This window comes from Vigna unguiculata, chromosome 1 (genome assembly GCF_037176805.1).
Source record: "Vigna unguiculata cultivar grain cowpea cultivar isolate G323 ecotype 2 chromosome 1, ASM3717680v1, whole genome shotgun sequence".
NCBI lineage: Eukaryota > Viridiplantae > Streptophyta > Magnoliopsida > Fabales > Fabaceae > Vigna > Vigna unguiculata.
In genome coordinates, this window is record NC_140792.1 from 4,360,237 (window position 1) to 4,371,388 (window position 11,152).

General features: G+C 33.9%; 1 protein-coding gene across 1 annotated transcript; it reads left to right on the forward strand.

Moving 5' to 3' along the window:
• Nucleotides 1-2,006: 2,006 nt before the first annotated feature.
• On the forward strand, nt 2,007-5,054 carry LOC114180507 (protein IQ-DOMAIN 11-like). The gene is made up of 5 exons (XM_028066822.2): nt 2,007-2,707; nt 2,791-3,147; nt 3,749-3,970; nt 4,098-4,229; nt 4,318-5,054. The coding sequence occupies exons 1-5, from the start codon at nt 2,636-2,638 to the stop codon at nt 4,864-4,866; spliced, it is 1,332 nt and encodes a 443-aa protein (XP_027922623.1). The 5' UTR covers nt 2,007-2,635; the 3' UTR covers nt 4,867-5,054.
• The last annotated feature ends 6,098 nt before the right edge of the window (nt 5,055-11,152 follow it).

Sequence of the window (11,152 nt, forward strand, 5' to 3'; positions counted from 1 at the left end):
AGTGTCAAATTGGTACCCGCTTTTAAAAAAGTGTCAATTGCATCCCAACTTTTGAAAATTGCTTCAATTAGGTCCCTTTCAGACAAAGTTGACTAACGTCGTTAGTCAACGTGCCACGTGTCAATCTGTGGTTTTTTTGATTTTTTTTAAAAAAAAATAATTTTTTTTAATTTTTTAATTTTTTTTTTAATTTTTTTTTTAAAAAAATTAAAAATGCCACGTGTCAAGTCCCTATGTGTGCCATGTGGCATTGTCAGTGCCACGTGGCATTGTAATGCCACGTGTCAGTGTCACCGTTAGATGTCATTGTTTTGATTTCGATTTGGTCCCCACATATGTCTTTTTCTTTCAATTTAGTACCTAAGTATGTGTATCTGATTCAATTTTGTCCCAATTTTTTTTTTAATAATTAAAATATTTTTGTAATCCATTTTTTATAAGATTAAAAATAATTAAGTATAAATATTTTTACAAAATTAAGTACTAATATTTATAATGTTTCTCTTAATTTCAGACCAAATTTATTATTTGTATGAATGTTATGCTATTTATAAGTACTAAAATGACTTTTACCACTAAATTTTAATATAAATATCAAATACTTAATTTTTTTAAAACTTTTATACTTAATTACTTTTAATTTTATTAAAAAATATTTTAATTATTAAAAATTATTAGGTCAAAATTGAATCAAATACATATAAGTAGGTACTAAATTGAAACGAAAAAACATAAATGGGGACCAAATCGAAATCAAAACAATGACATCTAATAGTGACACTGACACGTGGCATTACAATGCCACGTGACACTGACAATGCCACGTGGCACACACAGGGACTTGACACGTTGCATTTTTAATTTATTTTAAAAAAATTTTAAAAAAAATTAAAAAATTAAAAAATAAAATAAAATTTTTTTTAAAAAAAATCAAAAAAACCACAGATTGACACGTGGCACGTTGACTAACGGCGTTAGTCAACTCTGTCTGGAAGGGACCTAATTGAAGCAATTTTCAAAAGTTGGGATGCAATTGACACTTTTTTAAAAGCGGGTACCAATTTGACACTCTAGTAACAAACTGGGTACCTTACGATTAATTAAACCAAAAAAATACATACAAACATTACATTTTAAGGTTTTATATTGACTTTGAAGTCAAATATCTATGATGAATATATCCGATATATCTCGTAAATTTTTCCCAAAATATTTGGATCAAAATACCTGTAAATAATGTTTAGTGAATATATATATATATATATATATATATATATATATATATATATATATATATATATATATATATATAATATGTATATATAATATGGTCGATGAGATATCTCTGCACTTATCTAACTCCTACCTACCTTTGCAGGATGAGAAGTATTATTAGTCCAATTGAGCAACATGTGTTCACTCACTTAGTTTCCACGTTCATACATAATGGAGATTTGACTTTTGGTGCAATGGCATATGAAATGAAAGGTGTTACAAGGAAACGCCATACTCTTGGGTCTATGTTTCAACAGACAGATACTAGTTGTTATCTTGCATAGACCACCCTGAACCCTCCTTCACCAATTTCACAATCCTACTATTATAATTAAGGGTTGCTTTCCAATGTTTGCCATTTCTTATTACACTTTATAACACTTTTTCAATTAACACTCACAACAAAAATACTTAATTATATAAAATAAATCATATAAATCTGTGTTTGTGTTTTTCTTTTTTATTTCTAAAAACATATGAACATGTGCCAGTTGGAAAATTTGGATGAGGCCCACAAGGCTGAGAGCAACTGCTCATTATTATTTAATCACTGCCTTTCTTAATGAAAGCAAAGTGGTCTGTTTCTTTGCTGTGGAACACTTCCTCCTCAGGGTCCACACTTTGAACAGAGAAACCTCATCATGCATGAGAAAGAAGAAAATCGAGAAATGATTGCATTTGCACCCACATCAAAATCATATCCACTTCACCAAAACTTCCAACCTTGTCATTTCTAAACCATTGGGGAAAAAATAACACATAAAAAATCTTGTTATCCGTGCCCAATGTAAAATCTATCTGATACTGTAATAAAGAATGTTTTTTTGATTTCAAAGGTTTCCCATCTGATTCTAGTTCTCTTAAACGGTGATTCTTGTTTATTGTGTTTTATAGCCCTTTTCAAAGAGATTTCATAAGATGGGGGGTAAGTAATTATGGTTGTTGGTGTTGGATCACACTATATCTGCATCAAATTCATCATTTTTATTTTAACTGTGCTGACTTGTGTGCATTAGAGTTAAAATTGCTCTGAAAGCAAAGTTTTGATTAATGTGCATGTTTTTGGTGTCTGTAACTAACGACTATTTGCCCCTATGAGAAGCTATTCTATGACAAAGTCTGCAAATTGTTCCTTCTTTTTGGGACAAGTGTAATGTTTAGGTTTTAACAAGTCCAATACTTAAATCAGTTCACTGTCTACTTACAAACCAATTTGTACGTTTCATCCATCTACTTGTTCAGCTCAGCTGGGGCCATTAGATAAACAAAAACCAAAACATATGCTGTATAAGAGAGGGTTCTTTTGAGCATTCTCTCATATCACAGAACCTGGAGTTGGTCCTCCATGTGATGTTGTTAAATGGCTAAGAAGGGTTGGTTAAGCATGATTAAGAAGCTCTTTTTATGGGGGGCACAGTCCTCACAAAGTAAGGTAAATGATCTTCTTCTCCTTTCACTAATAATTCTCTTCAACCAAGATTGTGCTTCTCATGAGACAAACCTGTTTTTTTTCAGAAGGAAAAAAGAAGGGTTTGGATATTTGGGAGGGTTAAGGCCAAGAGGTTGCCTTCAATTACAGCACCACCACCCTCAAAAGAAACAAGACTCAGTGAGGCTGAAGATGAACACAGCAAGCATGCTTTAACAGTGGCCATTGCTTCAGCTGCTGCTGCTGAAGCTGCTATCACTGCTGCTCAGGTTGCTGTTGAGGTTGTCAGGCTCCAATCTGCTCATCAACAACACAATGAAAAGCAAGAACAGCTTCAACCTGTTAAAACCGGACATCATGCTCCTCATTCCACACACCACTGCCAGAGGAAGATGGAAGAAGCTTCAGCCATCAGAATTCAAACAGCATTCAGAGGTTACCTAGTGAGTTTGTCTAATCTCTCTCATTTATATATATATATATATATATATATATATATATATGAAGCTGAAATCCTTTTTCCACCTTGTTCACTTTTCTTTGCTAAATGGCCTTTTATTGGTTTAGTTAAGTTTGATAAACGGTTAAGAAGTTAACTATAAGTCTAATTCAATCTCACAAAATCGGTTTGTAAATGAGGTTTGCACTTCTTCTATACTGTAAATTTGTTTTATTTTTAGTCGATGTAAATCAAAAATAAACCAGGATACACAAATATGTTCAGAACTAAAACTTAGAAGTTAGTAAATAGAAGTCTTCAGCTAATTAGTAATTTCCCAAAATAGAAGCAGAAACTGCATTTTTATGTGACACATTTCAATTTTAACCGATTGGTGATTGTCCAAATCGAGAAAAAGGTAACTTCTGAACAGAAAATAGAGTAAAATTTCTGTAACAATATTTAACAAGCTAACAGCAAAGAGGGTAAAAGAAAAATCTGAAAGAATTAAGATAAAGTAACATAAGTTACTGTAGATGAAAATAAGTGAGTGAAGTGATCTAATAGATTCTCACACACAATTCACTGACTGGTGAGAGTTGCAGTCAAGGAAAGCTCTGAGAGCATTGAAGGGAATAGTGAAACTACAAGCTATCATTCGTGGAAGAGCTGTGAGACGACAAGCTTTGTGCACTCTGAAGTGCTTGGAGTCCTTAGTGAGTATCCAGTCACATATGTTTGCAAGGAGACTTCAAATGGTTGAAGGAAGATGGGATTGTGGTGAACATGAAGAAGATATGGAAGGTTCAAGAGACATGATAATAAGGGTAGGAAGAACATGTACCTGTTGATTATTACTTATGTTCTCATCACATCACAAAATTAAAGTTTCACTTTCAAAGCAATAATCTCCATGTTCTCTCAAATTTCAACCATGGCTTTCATTTTTCTCAGATGGACTCAAACAGTGAGAGAAGGTGGGATGACAGCATTCTGTTGAAGGAAGAGGTAGATGCCTCTTGCATGAGCAAGAAAGAAGCAGTTGTTAAGAGAGAAAGAGTAAAAGAATACTCCTTTAACCACAGAGTAAGCTCTTAAACCAGTTTTTTTTTTTTTTTTTTCCATAGTTTGAGAAAGCATGATCTATCTTCATATTCTATCTTCATACTTTCAGAAGTCAGCAGAATCAGAAAGAGGTAAAATAAATGGAAGATGGAGATACTGGATGGAGCAGTGGGTAGACACACAACTTTCCAAGAGTAAAGAACTTGAAGATTTAGTCTCAGTTTTCAGCTCACATCACTCTAAACCTGGAGAAGAAAATGGAAGGAGACAACTAAAACTCAGAAATACTGAGAGACAGAATCAGGTTGAAGGATTAGATTCTCCAGCAGTTTCTTCAAGGAACACATTTCCTCATAGGAGCCAGATTTCAGAGGCAGAAGATCACACATTCCCAAACTCACCTTCAATTCCTACATACATGGCTGCAACAAAATCAACACAAGCAAAAGCAAGATCAACAAGCTCCCCAAGAGCAAGGTTAGGAGGGAATTTTGACATGAACTCTGATACCTATTCACCATGCAAGAAAAAGTTACCACTTGTGTCTTCTATTAATCAGCAAAGATCTCCTAGCTTAAAGGGTCTTCCTAGACCTCTGAAGTTAAGTCAGACATTGAGGGATCTCAGCATTAACTCAGATTGCTCTGTGCCAAATTGAGATGAACAAAGCTCCTTCACATGATGATACTGCCTGCGTTACTTACCATTGTTTCTCATACCATGAGGAGCTTCAAGAGAGAAAATTGTTTTTCATATTCTATATCAAAGTAAAAATTGATTCTTTTTTGGTTCAGAATTGGACTTGATTGAATGTGACAGAAAGTTGTTAATTTGTTTTTTGTCTCAGCAGTTGTGTGCTCTAAAGTCAAAACTCAAAATTATATCAAATGCTTCTAATGACAATATCTAAGGTTTTAAAAAATTATCTACACCACGGTTAGTGCTGCTCGAGTATTTAAGGATTACATTGAGGGGCAAATTTCCACTAAAGTCTTTGATAAGGAGAGATTCTAAGTGCGTATTTGTTTCAACGTTTGGGAGTCCAAACTCACGTTTCACTTTCCATTGAAAGTCACATAATGATATTTGATAGTTTTTTTTTTTTTTCTATTTCATTGAGCACTAAACGTGAGACCATGAAACTTATTTGTTGAATGAGATTTTCGTTTAATTCAATTGGTGGAGTGCTTAATAAAACTTCTAAGACAGGACCTTGACACATTGAGGTTTGGATATGAACATGGGAATGGACAATGTACCTGAAAAAAAAAATGGAAAAGAAAACAAGGAATGAGAAATCATTAAAGGAGTTATTTTGAAGGTATCATGTGTTGCTGTGTGTTCTGGTAATTTTATTCTCTTGGTATGTGTTGTTTGAATGTAAAATCAAGAATTTTTGAAAAAAAATGGAAAAGTTATGACATTTTTAATTTGAGTGGTCGCTGAGAAATGTAAAAACTCTACTCACTGACTTGCATTTGGTTTTAATTGCTTCGTTCCGTTTTTATGGTTACAAATTTGAGTTATGACGTAAAGATGTTTCGCTTTGGGTATTAAGAAGACTAAGAAACAAAAATCATGTAAAAATGCCCTTCATATTAAATAGATTAAATCAGCGATCAAAATCATAATATCTATAATAATATATAATATAAAAGAGGATAACACCATTATCATATGTGATTGTCATTTATAAAAAGATTCCCTTTTTTATGTCCACTTTTCAAATTTTCAATTTTATCCTTTAAAATATAATTATTTATTAAATTTATAAAAATTGATTGTTATTTTTATAAGTTTTTTATAAAACCATTTATCTCTACTTTTTTTTCTATTTATCAATAGTTATTCTCTCATCTTTTCTGATATATTTCACTTGATTGTTAATAAATATAATTTATTTTATATATTAATTTAATAACATTATAATATTATTACATATTAATATAATATCACATATATTTAAAAAATACATACACATATGTGCGCCTGTATTTACAATAGTATAAGTAAAATCAATTTTGTAAATATAAGTTTAATTAATACTTTATAATGCTCTATGATATCAAATTACATTTAAAACTGATCCCAATTTAAAAGAAATGCTGACCAGATTTGAGTTCTTGCAATCTCAAGAAAAGCCTGATCATCATAAAAATGTTGGATATTGCTTCCTGCACCCCACATTAGTAATTGCACCCCCAAATAAAAAGAAAGACTTTCTCACTAACGCATCATACGAATCACACCACTATTGCCACTACCACCAACGTAGTATTGCTGCTCCGGAGGAAGAAGAGTGGAAGAACACTACGGAAAAAGAAGAAGAGAGAAAATATGGAAAAAACTCATTCAAGAAAGCTTTTCCAAAACATACTTCATGTATCCCGGAAAACTTTTTTCATAACATATTTCATGTACAGAAAACTCATTCTTAAAAGTAATATATGTATTTTCAAAAAGTTTGTTGAAAATCTCATTCCAAAAAATATACTTTGAATTATGTTCTTATTACACCACCCAATAATTTCACATTACTTAAAAGTTGAAACAGTTTAATTTTTTTTTTTCTTTCCACCTTTTGAGGATTGAGACGTTTTTAAAAATAAAACTGTGATGGAACAAATGTCCTAAAGTATATAATACTTCGTATGAGTTTTCTGTTATGAAATTTTGTTCCAAAAAATTCAAGATAACTTGTTTTGGAAAGGTTCTGAAATATTTAATCCGAAAATTACTAGAAAATGGTTATTTTGAAAATATGAGAAGGTGCAGGAAGAAATTGTGGGAGTGCCGGAAGTGAAAGCTGAAAGTGGCCATGAGTTTTAATCACTATTATTATGTTCTACAATATAAATATAAATATATATATATATATATATATATCATTTAGAATACTATTTTGATATTTTTGTATAATTATTTTTATTTTCTAACTTATCATTATATGTAAGACCCGGAAAATTTAATTAATTAAATAAATAAATAATTAATAAATACGGGTCGTGGAAGCCTTTATGACATTTAATAGTGATTGATGTGATGTGGAAAAGTATTAGTTCAAATGATTGAGAGTACTTTGATAGTGTAAGAGGACTTGGGTTCAAGTCCTATGTAAGCCATTTATGTATTATTTAATTATTATTGTTTTAATAATATGAATGTACGTGTTAAGTAAGAATATAAGGAAGGGTGGCTGGAAACAGAAGGTAGTAGGCCATGGTGATCAAGGAAAAAGCTTGTAATCTTCATTTTAGGAAACCAGGTTAGGGGAGTTCCACTTGTCTTTTAATATTAATTATATGATTTTGCTTATTTAAAATGACTGTATGATGTTGTGCTGCCATATTTCGTGTTAATCTTCGTGTTTCTGGAAATTTTCAGAAACCGCCAGGCGACGCATGTCGCAGAACCCATTTCTGAGTATTTTTCTATGAACCCCTGGCGGTAGTATGCGTTCCGCCAGGCGACGCACATTGGTTTGGTCAGTTCTTTCCATTTGGCTTGTGTTTCGATGATTGGTGTGCCTAAATTTTGGACTTCTATTGTGCGCTTAGGAATTGGTATGATAAATTCTTATTTGCAATTGCGTAATTATGAAAGAAGTATGAATGTTGAATGGGTTTGGGAAGATGGGGTTCCTGTTGTGGGTGGTAATGGATAAACATTGATTCTTCAGTTTATGAATTTAACTGTGTTTTGGAAATAATGCCAATATGATCAAAGTATAAACTCTATACGATGGGTGAAATTGAAATCATATAAGTATGATGTTGTATGTTGTTTTTGGGAATCAATGGGTCACGACGAGTGCAGGGAAATCTGGGCAGTACACAAAACTATTGTACACCGCCTGGCGGTACTAGGATCACCGCCAGGCGACATCGCAAATGCAAGGGGTACATTGATTTATCTCGCGCTTGGGTTCTTGGATGAAAACAAATGAGTTTGGGGATGTACCCTTGAGTAATGGATAGTATGTGAGAAAATAAAACTTGACGGGTGGACTAGAGGTATCAAAAGATACGAAATGAGTTGGGTATGAATATGTGTTATTGGGGAGATTTGCATTATACTAAATAAAGATTGTAGGTAGAAACATAATAAGGACTATATTTATATGGGAATCAGTAATTAGGACATAATATGATGTAATTGGATGATTATGGATGAGTCGAATAGTAAAATGATGAACAGGGAATAGAATGTGTAATTTGGTTGTTGTAAATATGATTGTATGAAGAAGATGGATATTTGGAAAGCGGGCGATATTGCATGCTTCTCTGTTTGGGTGTGTAAGGAATATGTGCTATAACGAAAATTATTAGTTTCATGAAAGAATTGTGTGGATGATAAAGTAGCAATAGAACCTTGCTTGGAGTGCCATAACTCTCTTATAAATTGGTGTGTTGTATGACTGAGATCCTTTGGGGATCTGTTTAAGTGCCAATAAACCAGTAGTAGTGCGTTACTGGTATGGCGCCTGGCAACGGGTGCGAGCCGCCAAGCGGACAGAACACAAATCAGTGGTAGTGGCCACTGTTGACGCGTGGCGCCTGGCGGTAGGGGTAGTTCCGCCAGGCGATATGGTATACAAGAGGTCCTGATGGCACGGTGGTGCCTAGCGGCACGGGCAGGTGCGCCAGGCGGTGGCGGCGAGTGGCGCCTAGCGGGGTGGTGGAGTCCGCCCGGCGGTGACGATGCAATGATGATGCTGCAGGCGCGTGGCGCCTGGCGATGTGTGATGCCCGTCAGGCGGTCTGAACCTAGTGTGTGCCTGGCGACGTGGGATGCGCACCAAGCGGTTTTGGTTCAGTGATGGTGCGCGGGGAAAGGTTTCTACACAACTTTAGGGGATGTTCATGATGCGATGCTTTGGTTGGGGGCCCAGTTACGAGTGTAATCTTGTATTGGGGTAACACGTGACCACTCTAGGTTGTAGCCTGGTGGTTTAGGAAGTCCAGTGGAGTGTGCGAGTTGTGACTCGTATGGCGAGGTTCGGGTGATTGCCCTCTTCAGAGTGATTCTGATAGAGCTTTGGTAGTCTGGAATAGCTACAAATTTCATGTTTGTTTCAGGGAGCTCCACTTGGTGTCACGGTGAGATGCTGTGGCAAAGTTATTCCCACGTGTGGACTATCAGGTGGTGGCCTGTAGTCGGAGGGGCGAGTAGACACTCGTGCAGCAAAGATCGATCATCGTTCTCACCTAAAGGGTATAGAAATGATAGACGTCTAATGAAAGTATTGGAAGTGGAGAAGTAAGGAAAGAGGGAGAAGAATACTAACCCGGGGTTTAAATGTTTGATGTTGCATTTCATATTTTATTGGTTGGTTTTATTTAAATGAACTCACCCTATCTGTGTGTGTTTGACGATGATCATGTAACTTGTTACATGGGAGCAGATGTTGATGCAGGTGAGCGGACAGGTGAATAGAGACGGAGTGGGGATCTCTTGGGGATTTTCTCACTAGTTTATTGTATTTGGACTATGGTGTTATTGTAATAATTTTATAGATCATTTCAATTATAATGCAGTCTTAATGCGAAACATTTCATCTATTTTGGCGCGTTGAACGTAAGGTTTTAAATATTTCTCGCGTTTTGGGAAATTGATGATTAATAAATAAGGTTGTTTTATTAAGTTTTATTTTTGTTTTATTTTAATAAGTAATTTCCGGCTAGAACGTTACATTTGGTATCAGAGCCGTGATTTCAATGATTTCATGGGGTCTTTGGGGAGTGAGCCTATCATATTGATATGTGAATGTGTTGTTTTGCCTTGATATGAAATTGAAGTACGAGTTGTTTGATTTATCAATTATTATGTGGCGCATTCAGGCTATGGCAAATAGGAGGAGGAGGAACGATGCCGGCGCTGACGAGATTGCACAGGCAATCCATAGGATGGTTGACGCTATGCAGCCTGTTGCAACGCAACCTAGGGCCATGGTCCTACCAGCGAGATCAGTGACTATGGAAGATGTGCTGAAGCATAAGCCGTCAAAGTTCAGCGGCAAAGCTACTCTAGATGAGGCCGATGCTTGGCTCAGGGAGTGTGAGAAGATATTTCGAGTACTGCAGTGCACAAAGGCACAACAGTTGAATTTCGCCACTTTCCTACTTGTTGGCGATGCTGAGTACTGGTGGACAGGAATGCAGCAACAAATGCAGACCCGTCAAGAAGAGGTGAACTGGGTAAACTTCAGGAAGAGGTTCCTGGAGAAGTATTTTCCAGACTCGGCGAAACATGCACTGGAGGCGGAGTTTCTTACACTTTTTATTATACGTATAATTTTATCACAATAATTGTATAAATAAATTTTATTTACTATAATATAATAATTTAATGTAATTTTTATGAATTTTTTTATCATTATCCACTATATATTGAAGTTCAAATGATGAAAAATTATGTTAAATTTCAATTATTATTAGTTTAATCTTTGTTTTTTAGGTAATTTTTATCGATTGATGTATTATAATTTTTATTAGTATAAAGAGAAGAAATTTTATTAGAATTTAAAAAATTGGAGTAGACATACATTTAAAATATTTTTTATTTTAAATAATTTTTTCCTTTTATATTTTTTAAAAATATTTTTAAATATTATCAACTAAGTAACATTAACGTTTGTAAATTTAATAAATATTTTATCTCTCAAGATATTTTATTTGGTATTTTAATTTGAAATATATACAATTATAAATTTTTTTATTAATATTTTGTTTCATTTACTATAATTTTTTATTATTTTATGAGAATTAATTATTTGATATTGAAAAAGTAAGAAAGCGGGTACAAATACGAATATATACCCGTTAACGAATATATACCAGTAAACCAGTGGAGATAAACATAAAATAAAAATTTGATACATATTATGTTTGAGTAAGTGGACAAAGATGAATTCTTTTTTTTCTTGAGATAAGTATGGATAACAA